The sequence below is a fragment of the Eriocheir sinensis genome, chromosome 34 (assembly GCF_024679095.1).
Source record: "Eriocheir sinensis breed Jianghai 21 chromosome 34, ASM2467909v1, whole genome shotgun sequence".
Classification (NCBI taxonomy): Eukaryota; Metazoa; Arthropoda; class Malacostraca; order Decapoda; family Varunidae; genus Eriocheir; species Eriocheir sinensis.
This window is the reverse complement of record NC_066542.1, coordinates 10,280,510-10,302,459: the sequence shown is the minus strand read 5'-3', so window position 1 is coordinate 10,302,459 and position 21,950 is coordinate 10,280,510. Positions and strand designations below refer to the sequence as shown.

General features: G+C 41.0%; 1 protein-coding gene across 4 annotated transcripts; it reads left to right on the top strand.

The window, feature by feature from the left end:
• The first annotated feature begins 3,655 nt into the window (after positions 1 to 3,655).
• On the top strand, positions 3,656 to 21,875 carry LOC127007054 (lateral signaling target protein 2 homolog). 4 transcript variants are annotated; one of them, XR_007760047.1, is made up of 13 exons: positions 3,784 to 3,951; positions 8,520 to 8,666; positions 9,139 to 9,270; positions 9,439 to 9,555; positions 10,071 to 10,246; positions 10,561 to 10,732; positions 10,988 to 12,150; positions 12,409 to 12,695; positions 13,800 to 14,320; positions 14,470 to 14,580; positions 14,840 to 15,013; positions 15,938 to 21,120; positions 21,184 to 21,875. XR_007760047.1 is itself a non-coding variant. In XM_050877576.1 (12 exons), exons 1-12 carry the CDS (start codon positions 3,916 to 3,918, stop codon positions 16,073 to 16,075), a joined length of 3,174 nt encoding a protein of 1,057 aa, XP_050733533.1. In that variant the 5' UTR covers positions 3,656 to 3,915; the 3' UTR covers positions 16,076 to 21,875. The 4 variants fall into 4 exon arrangements, 3 of the variants coding, with proteins under 3 accessions (XP_050733533.1, XP_050733535.1, XP_050733534.1); XM_050877576.1 differs by having other exon boundaries at positions 3,656 to 3,951; positions 15,938 to 21,875; XM_050877578.1 differs by having other exon boundaries at positions 3,783 to 3,951; positions 14,181 to 14,320; positions 15,938 to 21,875.
• The last annotated feature ends 75 nt before the right edge of the window (positions 21,876 to 21,950 follow it).

Here is a 21,950-nt window from a genome sequence, read left to right as displayed (position 1 = left end):
TGCACCATGGAATGCTCTCCATAATCTGTACACAAGAAAATCAAAAGTGTTGTCATTATAAATCAGTCTGAAGAAACTGTTAGTGTCATTCTTTGATGCTGAGTATTCATACATCACTGCTAGCACTATTATTTGTAGCAGCATTATCAGCAGCAACATGTAACCATAATCATCATCATTATCATCATCATCATTATCACCATTATTTGAAACATTTTCTGCACTGAGCATACAAGGCTATATGGCAGTAAGCATGAGACAGAAGTTAGCAATGACGACTAACGGACAGAAAAGGAAGGTTTGAATGTAGCCACAGGGAGGCCAAATGTTGAAAAAAAAGGCTCTTGCTTGGCCACTAAAATTTGGTACTTGATAGCTGCTTAGACAGCAAACTATATTGGCATTCAACTTCCTTATCATACCTAGCTCCTAAGTTCATTTTTACACCCAGAACCATTCACACACAAGTACGTCAACAGTGATGTGTGAAACCTGTGCTGACAAGTTTTCAGGGAGTCCAAATTAATTAGGTTCTTCAGGATTTGTATCTCATTGTAGATTGCTAAACTTTTAGAAGATGAACACACACACACACACACACACACACACACACACACACACACACACACACACACACACACACACACATACACGTGAAAGTGGTCCTCTGTAAAGTAAGTGTCACAGAAAATTTCTTATTGCTTTACTTAATTGTGTCACTGTTGAGAAATATTTGTTAGTGTACATATTAACATAAATATATTTTATATTACCATTTACATTGATAACGAAGTGGATACCATCAGTGGTACGAAGTGTTGAGGCTTGAGCACTGTTGAGAAGTACAGTGCAATTAACCTTTTTTTCACGACATATCTTTCAACCCTTGGTGCCAGCACTGTTGCATCCCATAGCCATAGCGTGTCCACTTGAGCTGTGAAAGCAATCAGCATGTGCTAAAAGACAAATAAAATGTATATTTGAGTAAGATTTACATCATTACCCATTCTAATGATCAAGTTCTGCATGTAGCTTTTGGTGTTCATATGTATGATGTGTGTGATTATTGTACTACTTGTCTTATATTTGTACTCCCAGTTGTGTCTGCATGCTTAGTGGTGGTGATGAAGAGTGTGTCCAGCAGAGTGGGGGTGTGAGACACCGTCAAGAAGGAAGACATTGCTTCGGCCCATTCAAGGAGTCTTGTAAATGTAATAAGAACAACAGGACTTCTAAGAACTTTAAAAATTGGTAGAAAAGCAGACAGGAACATCAGAAATTTCAATATTGGCATGAAGAATATTTCATTTAATCAGGGTTCGTGTAAATATCAAGAAGAGAAAATAACCCCTATTAAAGCTAAAAGAGAAACGAGACTAATTAAGTAATAAAAATATGCAAAATAAAAATTCAAAATCAGTAAGGCAACAATGGAAACATTTTAAACGGCCGTCGAGATCGGAACGAAATAAATAACACTTCGAGGGGAAACAGAAACAACATAAAAAAAAAAAAGGATATGAGGATAATTATCAAGAGAACCGGATGGCATGGCGCAGAGAAGTGAGTGGCGGGCGGTGGTTCAGAGGCTTCAGATTGCGACACGCCACACGTCAACACTGCGTCCCTGCTTCGTCTGCTGCTGTAGCCGGTCTGTTGGCAACCCCTCTGAGAGACTGCCATTGACCTACTCAGCACCCTCGCCCTGGGCCCTGGGATAAAAGCTCTCGGTCACTAAGCGGAGGGGCGGCAGTTATAGGAGGTGATCCACACAGAGGCAGAGCGAAACAGCCATGCAGGTAAGAGCCGTGGGGATATATCAGTATTCAATATTCCTGATAAATCTTCCTTTTAGCGCTTTATTTAGGGATGGAAGGTATAATATCATTCCGGGTGCAAATATAAGGAAAAATTATAGGAGTTGGTGGGGATGGAGACTTTAGCGTTATAAAGGAAGGGATATTCTCGCTCTTAGGCGCCTAAGCACACATTTGATAAGGCTTTTGGAAGGGTTGTAGGCATTTTCAGGGGCAGTTTCATGATCCTGGTAGTAATCTGAATCTTATGCGCCCTCAACCTAAAAAAACACTCAAGAGAACCCGGCTGACCTCCTTTTTGGCCTTAGGAAATAGTTGATTTGAGGCGTAAGAGGAAGAGTCTGCCCCAACCCACTGGATGGTACTGTGGGTTTGGTGCTCGACGCGTGATGTGAGCTAGGTTACGACTTGAAGGGAATGTTCTTGTGCCAGACAGCAAGATACCATGTAGTGCCAGGTGAGCAAATCGATATACGGTAAAATCAGGTCGTGTGTTGGTACCAGTAAGGGATGTTAAAGGAAAAGTAAGAGTTCTAGGCCCATGCAAAATTGAGCCAAATCTTCGAAGCCCCGAGTCAAGGAGCTCCCAACTAAAGTGGACCCCAAGTTTCTCTGCGAAGTCCCCCTCACCAACAGCTTCAGCAGGCATGGCGTACAAGAGTGGCTTAAAGGAAGGTAATACGAATGTAGCCGTGACTCAAGGTTTAAAACAGGCGTGGGATAAGGTGACGATAGAGGGCAGCACAAGCCAGACTAGAATGAAGGGAAAGAAGAGGAGGAGGAGGAGGAAAATAGGAAAAATATAAAGAGAGAAAGAGGAAGGCTTTAATGATGTCATGGAAAAGAAATGTAGAAATCGGATGCATTGTAATTTTATGTAGAGTTGCCAAGCCAGAAATAGCCACATGAAATCGTTCCTAACATTTAAATACACAATGGTACCTTAATTATGTGACCATATAAAAGGAAACTGTAAAACCTGCAGCGTGACTAAAAAAAAAAAAGAAGTTTCCTGTGTCGTATAATGTCTCTACCACCATTTCATTTATACTACTCTACTGTCATTCTTATCATTATTTTCATATGTTCCTATGTGAAGATCATTGCTTCTCCATTTTCCTTTCTGCACGTAGCGTCACAGACTCACCTGTTCGGGTTAATCACCATCCGGGTTTTGCCTTGGGAAGTAGCTACATACGTTCTTGTAAAATATAAAAATTAGAATAGAATGAGAGACATGTTATACGTAAAATTTCTTAAAAGCTTTGGTAAAGATTGGTTATATATGGGCCGATATCTTTCCTACTTGTCAACTTAGCTCTTTCTTGTCAAATATGTATTCTACTAACTTTTAAACCTCCCAGAAAATCATAGAAAAGAGTGTAGGGGTAAAGAAAACTGTGAAAATGGCCATGGATCGTGTGTGGGAGGAGAAAATGTGAAAATAGGTCTTGCTTTGTGCATGAGTCAGTGCGTGAAGGTGGTGAGCAGCGCCACCAGATTGTCGTACTCAGCTTACTGTACTTGCTGATTTCTGACCCAAAACTATCATATTCCCACACATAAAGGACACTCAGTTATAATTGTACTTAAAACCATTATTTATTGTCACTGTTTTGCTGGTTGGAAGCATAATTCTACGGTCTTGAATCTGATGTAATTATCGTAGCTATTTTGGAATGATTCATTGCCTATCACACACCAAAAGATGCTATTAAACTATACTTATTATTGAAACCGTTAATTACTGATGTTTTAGTGGGAAATGGAAGCTATAAACTCTAAATCTGTCAGGCTGCTGATCTGATCGTCGTATTTTGGAATCATTCGGCGCACATCACACAAAAAAGCGACATTGAATTATACTCAATATTGAAACCGTGAATTATTGATCCTTTAATGCTATTTGGAGGCATAATAACTCTAAATTTCTAAGGGTGGTCTGGTTATCGTGTGTCTTGGCGGGTTGTCGCGCCTCAGCCATCCCCGCGGTGGTCAACAAGGGCAGCAGCAGCGGGAGGAGGTCGTCGTGTGTTTTCCCGTTTCCTCCCCGCCACCGCCTCGCCCTCCCCGCGGCGCCCATGCAGGGACCACGACGATGAACTCCCTCCGCAAGTGGTTCTACAGGCCGAGGGTGAGTGTGAGGGGCCTGGAGGAGGCTGTGAGGGAAAGCTGCAGGAGGGTGGCCTTGGTGGTGTTTCCGTGTTTGACTCAGCCCCACCACGGCCCGCCCTGGGGGCCTGCGCTGCCCCAGGGGCCGCGTGGCGCCCCGAGGAGCACACTGGGGCAGAGTGAGGGCCGTGGGTGGTGCGCAGTGTGTGGTGTGGGGGCCAGCAGGGGTGGTGACCTTCCCGCAGCAGCAGCATCCCGCGGAAGTGACCCAGCAGGGCAGGGTTATCTCGCCCGCCTGCCCCCGGGGCATGCAGCACGGTATGCCACGGTAATGTGCGGAATTAGAACCTTAGATTAATACCGTACCATCAGTCAGCACTGTACCTGAATAATGAGGTGTTATTACAGAGTTACACCCGTATCACTGTGAAGGACACCTTTGTGTTACATGAAGTCCTTTGTGAACACTGCCGTATTGCTTTGCTGTCACAAATCACTCGTTGGTGAGATATTAAATTCATCAAGTATGGACTGAGGAGAGCATGTCAAGGGATTTATGTCCATTTATTGCATTTTGGCAGCAGAGCACAGCTCAGACATAGTTAGGCTATTTAGGTCAGGTCAGGTTAGGATAAGAGTAGTACCACCGCCGGGTAATCCTAAATTCAGGTACACACCCGGGCACCTGAGCTGAGAACCCCACTCAGCTAATGAAGTCACACCTCAGCATTAATGTGGCCAAGATTGTCAATCATTGACCATCCCTTAGGATGAGAAGAGGTGACTTTACTTTGTCCTTATTTTACTCCTAGTATCTTGAGTAGGTATGAAAATGGTATAATTTAAGTACAAAAAGAATAATTATACTTTTGTACCATATCGTACATGAAATATACCAGCATTAAACTGTACTCATAGCTCCCAAATAACTGTATTGTACTGTAATTCCATACTGAACTTCAGTGTTCTACATGCCCTGGTTGAGACACACTGTCATGTCATGGGAGATGTTAGAGAGGTGTTACTGGTTATTTTGTGCCTTCTGGTGTTAGGGACCAGACCAAGTTTTGAGCTTGGTCACTAGTCGGGGGAAGTTTACTTAGTGGTCAGGGTAATCTACAGTATATTATTTTCTCTTTTTACAGTAAAGGAAACTGCTCAAGGGCAGAAAAAAAAGATATTAAAGTTTGCTAAGCACTGCTGCTTTAAAAGATAGAAGATTTGAGTGGCCGCAAGAGAGGGTCAATTTCAGGAGAGGTGTCCTGATACTCCCTTCCTGAAAGAATTCAAGTCGTAGGCAGGAGGAAATACAGCTGAAGGAAGTCTGTTTTAGTGTTTACCAGAGGAAGAAAATGAAGACACTAAAGGGGTTGGATAGAATAGGGATGAACTAGAGTACTAATATATAGGTTGATTGAGTGGTCTTTTGTGCAGTTATTACTTCAGGTGTTTGGCAAATGTGTAGTTATAAGGCTTGTATTTTTTGCCCTTTAACCCTTGGAGTACGGGCGGCAGCGATATATTTCTCTGGATGCTGTGCACGGGGAAAATTTAGGCATTTAAAAGAGGTGGAAACAGTGTCTTTGCAATAATTGTATATTCATCTAGTATAAAACTTCTCTCCTAATAGTAATAAAGAAGTTATGACAGCCGAAAATATTGCGCATTTTCTCGTGGCTGTGACGTGTCGCGTGGAAACACCCCACACACTCTCTCTCTCTCTCTCTCTCTCTCTCTCTCTCTCTCTCTCTCTCTCTCTCTCTCTCTCTCTCCCCCCCCCTCTGTCAATGTCACTACCATAGCAGTCATCAGAGTCACTGTCACTTTGATTCGCCCGCGCTCTACTTCCGCCCGGAGCAGAGGAACTGCTTGACGCGTCACGAGACATGACAGATGTATTCCGAACAAAAGTGGAAAATGATCTGTGGCCTTCAAGGCTGTGTGCTGGAGACAAATGAGAGTGTGTACGGATGCCAGATGCCTCCACCATTCTTCTGAGTCAAGAACTGGCGGAATATTTGAAACATAGGGAGCGTAGAGTGTGATGACTATCCCCGTATGGGTGGGGCGTGTGGTAGTGCACTTATATATACGATCGCTGTAATCTAAGGGTTAACCACAATATGAAGGTCTGTATGTTATTTTGAGGTGATGGACCTAAATTACACATTTACATACTAGTTTTTTTTTATATTGAGGTCTTTGTGGGTATTTATACATTTTGTGGTTGAGTTTAGTTTTTTACACAGGCTTGATTTTCCTTAATTCAGTATTTGATGCCTTAAAAATGGAGATAGTTTTTCCTTTCCCAAAAATTTACTTCTCCAGAAATTGGTAATATGAAAAAAAATAATATTTGCAGAACATTTCATTGTTCTTTCCACACGTTTTGACCTGAGGAAACATTAGAAGTGAATGGAAATCTCATCATAAAATGCATACTAGCCCAGTGGTGTGTGGTGCTGCATTTACTCATCTCTGGGAAAGATCTAGAAAGTGTCTTCATATTCAGAAGGTTGAGTGGTGACTTAAGTACTTGAAATTTATATTGCTGGATCCAGCAATATGAGCTCAGTTGTACCCGTCTGTCCTCAGAGTCTTGTATTTTTGGGGTTCCTGGGTAACTTTGGTGGGAATGAGATGCTGTTGACACTGACCAGTGGGTAGGACAGTTGTTGAGTTTGTAGTTTAATATTCTTAGGAATATTAAATAAAATGGAGATCCACAAGGATGTAATGTAACCACATATTATAGAGTTAAATATAGAAAGGTTGCCAATTTTAGTTTTGTGGCAGGTCGCTTTGCAGAAAGTTTGATGCAATTGCATTATTGTGATGCCTGAATCTGTAGTGTAACTACTATGTAATGTTGTAAACTTATCATACATACTCAGTCAATTGATTAAAAGAAGAAAAAATAGTAATTAGCCTTCTTGATAGTAACAAACTTTGCATAAAATGAGGATTTCAGTTTAGGACAAAATTCCCTTGACATACATTGCTTCAGACACTCAGTATATTCATCATGCACAGTATGTGATTGATGTTCAAGAGTGCCCTACATTACACTCTAAGAGACCTGCAGGGTGGGAGCCAGCACTGGTGACCTAGTAAAGGTGCAAGTGTACTACACTATCTTCAGTGTGTCTTGAGTTTCTATTTACTAAATGCCACTTCATTTACGGTGTGTACACACACACACACGCACACACATATGTTGCTATTTCCAGCCCCCCACACCCCCACATCACCACCACACAACAGTGAGACTGCAACATTTTCAATTCCACCAGAGTGAGGACAGACAGACACAAACAGTCCTGTCCCCACCATTGCAAACATCATCAACAACTTAGTACTTTTTCCACTTTGTATTCAAAATTATCCTTTCCATTTCCTTTTTTTGTTACCCACACCCTCATATGGAAATGACGTTTATTGTTCTCTATAATTTTTTTACCTTGTGAATATGTATTGACTTTCTATCTTTTTACCACAAGGCTGCCTTGTCCGTAATAAACTGTTTATTACTATTGTTATTATTATTATTATTATTATTATTATTATTACTATGAGCATTATTCTTATTATTTATTGTTATTAGTTTTATTATTATTATTATAATGGCAGCATCCTCTAAGAGTTGTTACTTGCACTGTGACTCGCATACATATGTACATACATACATGCATGCATACATAAGTGCATGGATATTTAAGTTTGAAAGATATCACAGTAGGAGGATCAGTTCATACTGTCTGGTGATGTGCAGAAAGTGAGGATTCCCTTATAGAAATGTATTGTTTACTTTGAGTCAGCAGTCTGGTGGCTGGAGAGACTTCCTTATTTGCTCTGTCCACTCCCCAGCCCTTCCTCTACCTGCAGCCACTTCCTGACACTGCTTAACTGTTTTCCACAGTGATCTAGATAATGAGGGATATTATGAGTTGGTTTTGAGTGTTGCTGTAAACTCAGGCCTTTATTTCATAACATCCCTCTATATATATTCAGTGATAGGTATTTCATTACCATAGAAATTGTATCAGATTCATCACCATAGAATTTGTATCTGACTGAATTTGACACCACATTCAGATACATTGAAGTAGCGATTAGTTGACTTTTTTTTTTTTTTACTGTAAAAAAAAAAAACCTCAAAAGTATATTTATTGGTAAGCTATACACTTAAGTACTACTAATAATGGGAAAAAAATAATGGAGATGAGGTTAGAATGAGTGTAGTAGGAGTGGTCAATAACAAAGAGAGGCTGTAAGAATCTGCTTATTCATCATGATGGAGTGGTCTTGTGACACTACTGCACTATGCTCCCCCCCCTGTGTAACGCTGCTTTTGCTTGTTGATGCTCACCACTAGTTTCTTATTGCTTTTGATCAGTACATTGGAAAGACTAAGCATTAACAAGAATTAGAAAGAGAATAGGAAGAATGAAAGCCGAGAAGGAAGTCTTAATTATTTTCACAAGATTGAGATTTAAAAGCGTGTTAAAAATTCAACATGTGGCAGAGACAGAAGAGGAACCTTCACACTCAAATTTCTGTTGTTGAGTGTATTTCTTTTATCGTCCACAGAAAGATGACCATTCTCTTATGGCACAGTTCTACTATGCCGATGAGGAACTCAATTTGGTGGCCGCCGAGCTGGACAGCTTTGATGGCCGCAAGGACCCGGAGCGCTGCACTGCCCTCGTCAACCAGCTGAGGCACTGTCAGGACAGGGTGAGTCTGCTGGAATTTTTTATTTCTACGTGAAGGACATTGCTCAGACTTGTTCGATCTTAAGTATTCATATACCGGAAACCTTCATTATTTAACGGGGTTCTTGCTTCCACATTTTTGCATTATATGTGATCAGATTCCTTTGTTAGTTTAGTGGTTCTCAAATCACAAAGAAACTTTAGGAGCATATTTCTGATACTTTTTAAAATTGCTGAAATCATTTGATGTTTTGTGATATTTGAACATATCATAACCCATTTTTCGTATTAACATTCTCCACTAGTTGTGACTGATATTTTCCCATCTCGTGATAAACCAATCAGTCTTTTCCATTGTGACATATTGTAGAGGAGTGTAGCCAATAGCCAGTCCATATCAAATACGTAGTTCAGTAGCAAGTCCTTAGAAATCTAGCCCATAGTGGAATTGTAAGGGTTTTCAATAATGGTACTGAGATTTTGGATGTTTGCAGGTGCTCAACATTTGCATAGAAATGATGGATGAAGTCATACCCAGTGAACGCGCTGCAAGGGACTTTCGTGTCAAGTTTCCTGATGATGTTATGCAAGAAAACCTCGCTGGTCAGCTTTGGTTTGGAGCAGAGGTGAGGATGACCTGTGTGGAGGGATGGTGATGTCAAGGGTGTCAGATTCATTGTCTCATCTGATCATCTTTCTCGAAGTAGTTTAAATGGTATTCTCTTCCTTGATTAATAACCTGTTTCATTCACATTTAGTCACAAGAGTATAATATTCTTTTTATATTTTTCCAGTGCCTTGCAGCTGGGAGTAGCATCATGAACAGAGAGGCTGAAAGCTCCCAGATGAGACCCCTCGCCAAGGCTGTCACCAAGACTATTGAGACGGTTAGAAATCTACTACGAGAACAGGTGAATACTTTTTCGTTGTCATTAGTGTGATGGCGATCAGATGACATAACTACCTATCTCATTACCCTTCTCCCTGCATATCTATTGTGCTCCAGATTTTGTGTTCAGTAACTTTAAAGTGGGGGCAAAAACACTCCATGCAGCAGTGAGGCAAGTTAGTCAAACAAAATAACTGGGAAACAAGCATTGAAAATTTAAAACCCCAACAAGGTCTGACTGAGTCCCTTCCAGCCCCTTAGAACATATTCTTTAGTCATGCAAATCCAAAGAAATTTTACCTATATCCTTATATCTTCTCTTTTTTTATTACCTACTTCATTGACACTATTAAATTCAGCCATGGGTTCCCTTTACGTATCTTTCCCATAGGCAACCTGTTGGATTCATATACCTGTGTAATGTGTAGTCGCACCCCTTAGTATTGCCAAGTAAAGTTTAACTAGATGCACCAGTGTATCAGCTATTTAACTCCTAACACCTCACAGTAACATATTTATTTGGTCTCTCCTCCTCAGTGCCTCAAGCCAGTGCCTGAATACACAGAGAAAATCAGAGAAAGCCTCAAGATTTTTGATCGTTTATTTGCGGAATTTGAACTGAATTATGTGAGTGCGATGGTTCCTGTGAAGACCGTGGAGGAGCATGACGTGCAGCAGAGTGTGGTGGTGCTGTTCTCGGAGACAGTCCAGAGGTGAGCACGGCTGGAAGGTCTGCTGTACATAGTTTTGACTTTCATTCATCCTTGGAAAGATCTTCATTATCTAGTATAAATTTTGAGAATGTGGGAGCTTTTATTTGTTTAATTTAATTATATCTATTGTATATTTCTTAAGTATGTATACTTAGAGAAACATTTATAAAGAGGATTATACACAGCATTTCATTCAATAAAACTCATAGTTGACTGAGGCAAAAGGTTGTTGCTGGGTAAAGTAAGGACAACTAAAAGCTTTTGAAATGCTAATTTTCATTCTCTTTTCAAACACTTGTGATTATTTTTAACAGGGCACTGAAGTTGGGTCTTACATCCCAAGACCAAGTAGATGATTATGACCCAGCGCTCATGTTCACCATCCCCCGCCTGGCCATCGTGGCGGGGCTCATCATGTTCCCTGACGGCCCCCTCAACCTGGACCGTGAACCACGCTCACTGTCAGAACTGTTCAGACCATTTAGGGTGAGTGGTGTGTTTCCTGTAAGAGTAATACTGGGTATTAAGATTAATTGTATGATAATTAGAGCTAAGAACATCCGTGATTTCAAAACAAAGTTGGACAAAAGCATATCTTGCTGTATTACAATTAGAGCATCATTTCTAAGAACATTGTCTATCTCTATGTGTATGGTAAGGAATGAGCCATTTATAATTGAAGTCTTTGTTTTATTGAAAATGAATACATCACTTACTGTTTCATTCCTTTTTTTTCCAAAGACTCTACTGACCAAGATCCGAGAGCTGCTGTGGACCATGACGTGCTCCGAGCTGGCAGCGCTGGAGAAAGCTTTATGCTCCATGGACGAGCCTGATCCTACTTCCGCACCCTTGCTGGCTGCCGACACTCCACCAAGTTCTGCTTATGGCCGTGCTGCCTTTACATCAGACTTCGTCCAAAAGTTTTATGCCAACCATCCATCCTGCCGCATGGTTCCCCCAGAGTTAGGCTCCCTTGGTGGCACAGGGAAGAAATCTCACCATGACCATCGTAAGCGTGAGCGAACAGGCAAGAGTCGGGGCTCCCGCGCCCGTGCCCGGCAGGAGCGTCAGAGTGAAAGGTTCCTTGCCCGACTCACTGCATCAGGGGAGGAGCGACCTCGAGCCAGACGCAGGAGCAGGCGCCACCACCATCCCCGTCCCCACCCACCCCGCCCCTCCCAGCAACCTCCTGTTCACGACAGTGATAGTGGAGATGAAGGCCGCCACAGTCACAGCCGCGTTCCCCCACCCTTTCCACTGCCCCTCCCCCAGGATCAGGAACAGTCTCATCAACTACAATCCCAACAGCCTATGACAAGAATCAAGACCATTGCCTGTTCCTGTGGCTCAATGCCTCCAGGAGCTGCCCAACCCTCTTCCCTGCCAAGCTCTGTCAACTCTGCTCAATCTTATGCTGATACTGCCTCTACCTGTGATACTGCCTGTGATAGCACTCCAGTCCCTGGCCCTCAAGCTAGGTGCCCCTGTCCTGCAACAGACCCCAGTGATGGGACTGGGGAGGCAGGAACCCTGGTGCAGGCAGCAGCCAGACTGTGTGTGACCCAAAATGAGGAGCAGGAGGGACCAGACTTGGGTGAGAGTATGAGCCAAGCCATGGAAACTGCTTCCACATCTAAGGATGTTAGCTGTTATAAGTTTGCAGAAGAGGAAAGAAGAGACCCCGAAGAGTCTTGTGAAAGGGACAGAGACTGTGAGAGCAAAGCGTCCAGGGAGGATGCCTCAGGCACCCCTCATCAGTCCCATGACCCCCAGAGCCCGGGGAGTGCTCGCTGCTCCAGTGGCTCAACATCACCTTACAACTCTGGTGCTGAGGATGACGAGGAGGTGGCCCTTGCCCTACAGGCTGCGGAGGTGGCAGCAACGTGGAGGGCTCGGGCAAGGTGAGTTTACAGTTTTCTGCTCTGCAAAATTCCAGCGTATGGTGGTAAGCTAGCATTCTCTTGTGCAAATATTGTACTGTACTGAATTCCATCTAACACATCTCATTCAGTTGATATGATGTATTCAAATCTTGTAAATTTTGGCATTTATTTTTGTGATTATTGTTTGTATTGTAGTATATATATACAGACATGTTTGCAGATCAAGATACACAAATAACTGCTGATTCAATAACAGTCTCGTTCTTTCCTTTTTAGATTTACAGACACGCAGGACCTTATCCACCGCCTCTTTGTGTGCATCTCTGGGGTGGCCGACCAGCTCCAGACCAATTATGCCAGTGACCTCAGGAAGATCTTGAAATGTGTTTTCCTGATCAACCAAAGTCCCCCGGAGGAACCTCTCCCACCCCCCAAAGGCCTGCACCGTCCAGAAGAGAACGAGGAGGAGGAGGAGGAGAGGCAGGACTGGTCAGCCTCTTCTCCAATCCATTCCTATGGGGAGGAAGAGGAGGGCATGGAAGGTCATTCTGGTGAAGGCAATGGTAGTTTGAAACTTGACCTTTGATTTACTAGGCTGTTGCTATTGTTTTTATTATTATTATTATTATTATTATTATTATTATTATTATTATTATTATTATTATTGTTATTATTATTATTATTATTATTATTATTATTATTATTATTTATTGGGAAACTGGGTGATGAGATATCAAAATGTCTGCAGATGCAACCAAAATCTTCGGTCCTACGGCTTTTGTGTGGATTACATAAGGCATGAGTCAAGTAAGAGAAAATGGGAAGTGTGCTGAGGAGGCATGATCATATTGAGAAAATAAAAAGTACAAGAGTAGATTGATATGCATGGTACTGATAGAGGTGAAGGCAGGCAAGGGTGATGCAGAAAGGTGGTGGTTGGATATGGTTAGAGACTGTACGAGTCCTTCCATACTTCGGTAGTTTGGTTTCTGGGTCTTAAACTTCACTGCATCCTCTAACTTCTCTTCCTCAGGTTGTCAAATTTTGTTTTATATGGCCTGTAGATTATTAAGGGTGTCAAACCTATTTACTGCAGCCTTGTCCAAAACAAGGAAAAAAGAAAAGAAATCAAAACATTCATTAAGGTTCCTTTTGCAGATTCATTCACTATTACTTTTCAACTCTTAAGGTCAACAGACAAGGGTTATTTGCATGCAAACTTAACTGGGGACTGTCTCACACTATTATCTACTTGTCCAAACATGTAGTGCCATTCAACAGTGGCATATCAGATAATCGAGCATGAAACTGGTTCCTTGCAAATTGACAGACTTTTGCTATAGTAGAAAAAGCTTGATTCATTCATAAACAGAGTAATTGATGAAATATTAAACCTCAACTATAACCAAGTTTGTAATGAAGGCTGGATGACTACGAATGAGTAAGAGACATTGTTGGGAGTGACTTTGCCTGTGTTGGTCAGCCTCTTGCAGACCCATTTTATTTTTGTACATTCTTGTATATATATAAGAGGCTTGCTCCATGTGTTCATTATTGGGAGCAACAGTAACACCCTGAGCCTGTTTCCATAACACACTGACTGATCACACACACTGGACTAATTGGTTTGTTACCTCAGGTGTTCTCATGCCTGTTTCTCTTCCCAGACTCAGAGCGACTCAGTGTGGAGAGTGCGGAAGATGCCCTTGTGGTGATAGGGAGCCCTGACTGCCACATCAATGCCACCAGCACCCACTCTCTTTCTTCCCCCTCAGACCTCCACCACCTCCACACAGAAGAGTACTCTCCTCACTCTTCACCACCACTGTCACTGTCCTCATCACTCTCACTTCCCCCTGCACCCCCGCCACCACCTCCTCCACCCCCACTGCCACACTCGCACCCTGTGGAGCCAGCAGGCGACTCTGACACAGCCCCTTCCTCCCCCTCCATCCCTAACTACCAACCTCCCGCATATTACTCACACCGCCACCACACCCACCACCATCACCTTCTCAGTCATCTTCCTCCCCCCACCTCCCCAACAGACATTCCCTCCCTCTCAGCCACCCCTGAGGCAATGGTGAGTCAGGCTGCCTCTCCCCCTCTGACGTGCCCACCCTCTATCCAAGTGCCGGCTGCCATATTCAACGACCACGCACTCATGCAGTTCTCTGAGGTGACGCAGGTATGGAGCAACTATATATGTGTCGTTTTTAGTGTCCGTAACGATCTTTGTGTGTGTGTCGTGAGTTGCATTTTTTATGTTATGCAAACTCCAAAATCCATGATATGATTACACAGTTCATTTACTTTTCCATATCCTTTCATCACCAGGCTTCTGTGCCCCCCAACGTTGAGCTGCTGCCTCCAACCCAAGTCCAGTATGCTGAGTCCTTTGCGGTGATTCCAGAGCCATTCACCTCAAGGTCCAGCCAAGAGCAGCAGGTGGGAATTCATGGCATGATTATAGTCTTTGTGGATAGAATGTGTGATCAACCTGTTTGTTAAGTCTCCAAAAACCTTAGAATGTTACTGGTACTGATGTATGTAGGTGTGTGTTTGTGTGTCAGAATTTTATTGTAATGAGCCAGGTTTATCCAAATTCCAACTTAACAAAGGCTTTATTTTATTTGTTCATTCTTGGGATTCTTTTCATAAGAATTTGTTCTACCCTTCAGAAACATTACTCCTTACCTCTTAACAGATGCAAAGAGACGAGGGCATTCCTGTAGGGGAGAGAGAGTCTGGTCGCCGTCGTGGGCCTCGCCTTCAGGAGCCGCCTCCGTGGGTACCAGACCAGCAAGCTCCCCGGTGCATGGCCTGCGGTGCTTCCTTCACCATGGTGCGGCGGAGACATCACTGTCGCAACTGTGGCAAGGTGAATAACTCCTTGGCTTGTTCAATTGTAATTCATGTGCCGTGGTATTCATCCCCCTTGAAATTATCTGACTTGAAACTACTTAATCTGTCAGAAGCTTGTACATGGAACTTAGACATTTTATAACAATATAGCACCAGCTCAAGGGCCAATGCAATGGAGATGAATGCTGAGGCCATGCACAGCTATAGTGTTACTCCACCCAACTTTACCTTTATCTTTTATCGCTAATAAGTTTGTAACCAGAAATTCAAGAAAAGATATTTGATTTGTTTAAGATTGGTAGAAAAGAGGGAAGGCACCTTCTAGTACCTTTATTTCTTGTTTCTCTTTCACAGGTATACTAACATTGCTCACCCATTTTTCTGGGTAGTTTTCTCAAGTCTACTGTATCTACTTTGCTCTGATGTACATTTATCCTCTGTCCTCTCTTCCTTTACCTCCAGTTGACTAAATCATCTCTGGATCAAATGACCCCAGTTGCCACCTGATTCTTTTGGTCATTCTCTCAGGGCATAAGTCTTTCTTACTTCCTTTCATTGGTTTCACAACACCAAATAACTGTCAATATATAAACCTTTTAATCAGATGTCAACATCTCACTTGTATATGTAGATACTTTTGTTCATTTAATACAATCATGAAGCCTCTGCCTCCATAATAGTTGGGGTTGTGTGCTAAAAATCAAACTGGTGTAACCTAAAGATTAAAATGGTCAGTTTTAGAACATTTGCATACATACTCAAGAAAACTACTAAGCTCAAATTGGACAGCTTGTTTGAAGTGTACCATGATGAATATGACATTATACTCTAAGCTAAAGTGACAGTGTTCTACCAGCTTGAAAATGGATACCCAATTGATGATGTCTTACTATACTTGACCTTCATAAATATACATTACTGACCCTGGTCTTCACATCAGGTGTTTTGTGCCCAGTGCAGTCAGCATGCTGTTCCTTTGCCACACTATGGCATTTGGAAGGCGGTGCGAGTCTGTAACGTCTGCTTTCTGTACTACGTAACCTTCACCACTGACTCCACCACAACCACCTCTTCCTGACCCCCCCACCATTGCTGGGGAAGCAACCATCACTCACCCTGGTACCTCCACTGAGGCCTGGGATTCGTGATGGTAAAAAAAAGTTGTTGGCAAGCGAAACACATCTGCTTCAGTTTCATCCTTGAATGGACGAAAACAAACTTGTAACTCGCAAGTAGTCATAAGTTTTATAGGCAGAAATGGTAACACTCATTTTGAGAATTATTGTTGTTAGTTAATTTAGGATAAATAGTCTTGTATATTGGACTAGCCATTAACCCTCATCTGTAGTCTTAGTGATACTTGTGATAAAGAACCATTGTTACTCTTGATCTACTTTACAAATTGACCAATGCCAGTGGAAAATGTTCAGAGAAACCAAAAAAATATGATGCAGCCCAATTTCAATAGCTTTTAGACACCACTAAGGCATGTACACAAAAAAAACTATCAGTAATGTGTAAAAATTTACGTTATATCCCTATGTATAGGCATAAGTGTATATATCTATATATATAAATAGTTTTTTTTTGTGGTTATACGAATCCATATGGGAGGCAATGAATAATGTCTTCAGCACATTTTCGCAAACATTTTTGGCAGGCTGGATTCTAGACTTTAAGCATAGTCTGTATGACTTTAATAGCTGCTCCTTACTTAATGTCAAATGCATTCCAGTGAAACATATAATAGGATTGTATGTACTTATTTTTGTATTGAAGTTAATTTTATAGAAAATTGAAACTTTCCAAAATTTATCTAATGCATTTGTGTATGCATACACACACACACACACACACATGCTTATACATTTTAACAAGACCAGTAGTAGGGAGTTTTCAATAACTTTAGACTAACTCAATATAATGTTGTCTTTTTTACTTTACAAACTACCTGTGGATCCTTATTTGTCCTTCCATTTCTAAAAAAGCCTCTTCAGCATACACAAGGATAGGAGGAGACTTAAAAAGAGACCAGTTGGCCTTCCCATGGTAGTTCCTGAGAATCCGATATTTTCCGTCTATTTTCCCCAACCATATGGCTTAACCTCCATTTGAAACTTTGTCATATTTCCATCAACCACATAACTTCTTGATTTGTTCCTGAACTTGAATTTATCTAATTTGTACACAGTTTTTGGTAACAGAAAGAAATTGTGGGCTTCAACATATATACATATACATACATACATTGGAGAAGCTAACTAGCCTGAAGATCTGTGAAGTGAGAGGATCTAAAATTGGATGGATAGTTGGCATTAATTTACAAGGCCACAGTAAGGTTGTGTAATCCCTTTTCCTCATAGGCAGGATGGAAGGCGTGAAATGCCTAGTAAAGGAGGCAAGAAAATGTAACCAATCCTGTGAAATATCTGTCGGTCCCTGAGCTTCTCCTCAAGTCCTGTTTGTCATTCCTTATCACAGCATTAGTCTATTATTTGACATTATGAAGGAGCAGTTATGATTTGTTGCATCTTTTATTGTTGATGATATCTATTTTTGTCATAGTTCACATATTGGTAAACATTTATTTTGTACAGTTTGTATACCACTAGATGTTAATATCATAACTAGCAATGTTTTCTGTACAGTTTCCAAGTCTAAACATAAATATACCTGTTTGTTTTATACATTTTGTAAGCATTTTAAAGATGTTTCTCCATATTCATCAGTCTGACACTAATGAGAGGCATCAGCAAAGCCCTGGATGAAGTATGGTAAGTGAACCCATTTTCACCACGGAGTGTGAAGTTGTTCTGTGAAGTTGCCCGATTGTCACTCTTTGTATGCTTGAATCAGGCAAACTGAACACCCTATGTGATGGGGGGAATTGCCACTTCTCAAACCACTTGAGAAATTTATTTACTCAAGCGAACAATTTCTTTTCCCAACTACTCATTTGGTATTGGGAACGGCCCCTGAGATGTTAAACGGACACTCCAGCGTTGAGTCAAGGCAACCCCACTGCTTGAGGCCCTCAAGTTTTTGGGCTGTTATGTCACTACAATTGCATATATCTTTAAATTGTAAGTCAGTGTTAGCTCTTATTATTTGCAATATCTATCATTGACTAAAAGACACAGGATAACATGCCACCCAATGGAATGTACTTAACTTACATTAGCTGTAAAGAAGACAGTCATTATGAATGTTATCCTGTATTTATCACTAAAAGTTTACCTATATATTACTGAAAACTCCCACAGCTAAAACAATAGATTACCTACCATTATGGGTAACATGTAGTTTATACCTAAATGCAAATGTGATCAGCATTAAATGGGAACATTAGGCTGCTCAATTTGCCTGATTTAAACAAACAGAAGAATGACACCTTGGAAGCTCCACTGAAATTCTCAGCACAGTGTGACAGAATCTGGTGCAGCTATTTAATGTTTTTCTTCGTCCAAGGAGTTGTTGATATCAGGAATTTGCCTTTGTTGTTCAGTAGGAATTCTTAAATCTTCCAATGTTACCAAGACAACTTGGTTTGTTCGGTGGTGTGCATGATGAGTGTACATGTAGTACTGTGTTACAGACAGTTTGTAACATTTGTGGGACACATTTTTTGCTCCAGTTCTAGTGCTAGAGACTTCTGCTATGGCCACACCCTCAGGGGGAGAGTACCTAGAAGAAACAGGGAATCAAAGCTGTAGATAATTAGATTGTTAGGTAGATAGAATGGTACATTCTTGTAAGAATAGCCAGACAACAAAGGGAGCAGTAGAGATGCATATACAGGCATCCTTTGCTATGTGAGCGGTTTTTGTTGCTCAAAAAATTATTTTAAATTGATCAATCATGAACTGCCACCTTGATAACACTAAATGAATACCTCAAAAATAACTTGGAATCGATGAGAAAAGAGCCCCCCAACAAACTCAAAAGTTTATTTGCAATAATTATTTGTACAAAATATAATTTTATTATTTTTTACAAAATCATAATGAAACCGACATGAAAATATGGGAAAATGAACAAGACTTGAATTCTTAAAACTGTCTTTCTGTCTGGCATTATTGTTTACAAGCCACTTCACCATCTCCAAGCTTCTCTTTGCTCTTGCCAGGCCGTCAGTCACACTCAGCTCCATAATGTCCAGGGTGCCAAACATCAGGCAGTGTGGTGACGTAGCTATGGGGGCACGTGCCCCCCATGAGGATCCAGTTCCCCACTGGTAATACCCTGATACCCATCACCGATCTGATCTTAGTATATGCTCTAATAATCTACTATATGGCATCAGACTGCCCCTGAGCTCCACTTGCCTAGTGCCACCCCATACTCAGCTGTTTCCCCCTAGATGCACCCCTAATGATAGTTACCTAGCTTCACCAATGAAGCAATGGCAAGTTAATGCATGGCACGTGTCTGTGTGTAGGGAAGGAGCAGGAAGTAACATTCAGGACCAGTGTTGGTCTGTGTAAGTAAACTAACAAGATCATGTGGCACTATGGTAAAGTGGAGTAGACATTGGTGGTAGAGAGACACGGTGGGTCATGGAAGAATATGACCGGTGAGAGTAGAGATGTAGGCTATAATGATATGGTTAGATGAAATGGAGGATCTGAGTGTTGAAAATAATTATTTACTATTACATAATGAAATATATTCATCAATTAAAACAGGACCAACTGGAGTAATTTGCACATGATTCTCATAACTTTTTCTTGCATTGGAGAGAGTACAGCACTAATTGTGACATTGTCGTCGTCGGCACCTGCTTGTGTACGAGCATTGGAACGTCCCAGAAGTCTCTGGTCTCACCTCAATTGTGACATCACATATGGAGTAATAAGAGAAATACTGGTTTTGGGTTTTCTCAAAATTACTTAATATAAGTAACCTTGTAATCTCTAAAACCATAAACACACATATTTGTTAATAAATGTAAAATGGTAAATAGCACCACAATCTCAGCAATGAACAAAACTTTAATGAAGAAGAAGGAAATATCACAGTGATACAGATGAATGCCTGACTGTCCTCACAAATTCTTAAATATCATGAATTTATTTCACCATTTTCTCCACTTCATTTTATGAATTCCTGCTATTGCCTTAATATGAAGAATGTTAGTAAACTTACTTTCTGGTCTTGAGGTAATGCCATTGAAAATCATCATCAGTATATATTCCCACTGCAGGACTTGGACTTGGGACTCTTAAATATTTATATTTGTTTCTGTCTTGTGCCTCGAGCTTCCAGTATGAGTGTAAACGTTCCATATTATACGTCTTGATTTCTGGTTTCATCATATCTACTTTCCCTTGGGTCATTATCTCGGTTATTTTCCAGGTTGCACCATCTGGGTCTTTAAATCCATTATTATACAGTCTTTCCCTTTTTCATAATCTGCCGTACATACTCCACATGTAGGTATATGTCCTTACCATTGTCATTTATTGATTTTAATTGCTTTTATGTCTTACTCCACACCATTGAAAATAATGTGCTTTAAATGACAGGACACTGTCACACTCACAAACAAGCTGAGCTTCAAGTTTTTTGTTGTTTTGTTTCTTGGCTCACTGGATCCACCAATAAAGATTTCTGGTTTACAGTAACTGGCAGATTCTGAAACCAAAGTCAAGGTGATTTTTTTGTTGTTCAGAAGACCGGTCATGTAACTTTGCTGCTCACAGCTGTCCTATTGCAACAGCTCCAGCAGGGTATCATCATGACCAATAGAAGTTAACTGAGGACTACATTGATTTGCTAGTAGAAAATAGGTTCATAAATTAATCGTGTATGAATGTTTGCTTTCCTTTTAGCAGGACTTCTGTTCGGACAAACTTTTTTTTCTTTGAAGAGGAAATGAGACTCAAAGAACCAAAAAAAGGAATGGAAACAAGTGCTGCTCCTGTAGCCTACTGATAGCTTGGTGTCACAAAAAATAAAACAATGTAGTTCATAATTCTACCTTCATGAAAGAATGTTAAGTTATAGGAAGGAAGGATTGCAGTAGGAGGAGTGCTCTTCCAGTTTGTGAGTGCAAGGAATGATAAAAGTGAAGATGCTGGATAACTTGCAGTATCAAATTTGACAGCACAGTGATGAGCTTCAGTAAAAAAATAGAAAAGCCATGGAAAAGGAATGGTGGAGGGATACAGTTAGCAAGTTTAAAAGCAATATGGGCATGAAAACTGTGAATTAGATAGCTAGGGGAAACATTGCAGTGGACTATTAATATGAAGATGCCCAAGAAAAGGAGGGGAGTTGGTGAGAGTATAGTTCAGATCATGTGTTTATCAGACAAGTTTTTTTTTTTTTTATATATATATTTTTTTGTTTTATAACCCAACATATTAGTCCGTGGGTAGTTGGAGTGGCTGCTGACAAGTATATTTATGTTTGGTTGAAGGATTTTCTTTTTTTTACTGTTTAGGTCTCAACTTCATATTTTTTTTTAACCCGCCTTCTGCCAAACAACTTAATCCAACATTGATTGATTGATAGTTTATTGTTGCAGGTAAACAACAAGGGAGAAGGGAGGAACATGCCATCCCAACCCCCAGGCAGGACAAAGTGTGATTATACAACTATTAATACATGTGTAGGGAGCACCATGAAATTAAAAAGATACAATGGCAACAGTCGGTGGGTGGTTGGACTGGCTGCTGACAGGTATATTTATGTTTGGTTTAGATTTCTTTTCATATTGTTTGTTAGTGTGATCAGAATATATACGAAGCCCCAGCGTCTGTATAGCGTGCATGGATTCGCGTGGACTGCAGTGCCTCACATAATTGCATCGCGTTGTGTCGAGCTCCTCCTTTCTTGTGGCCTGTGACAAAAGCAGAATAAATGGATGTTATCTTTCGCTTATTTCAAAGCCATCCCCCTAAAGGAAAAGAAAATTACTGATAGTCAGGTTTAGGGGGTCAACTGATATA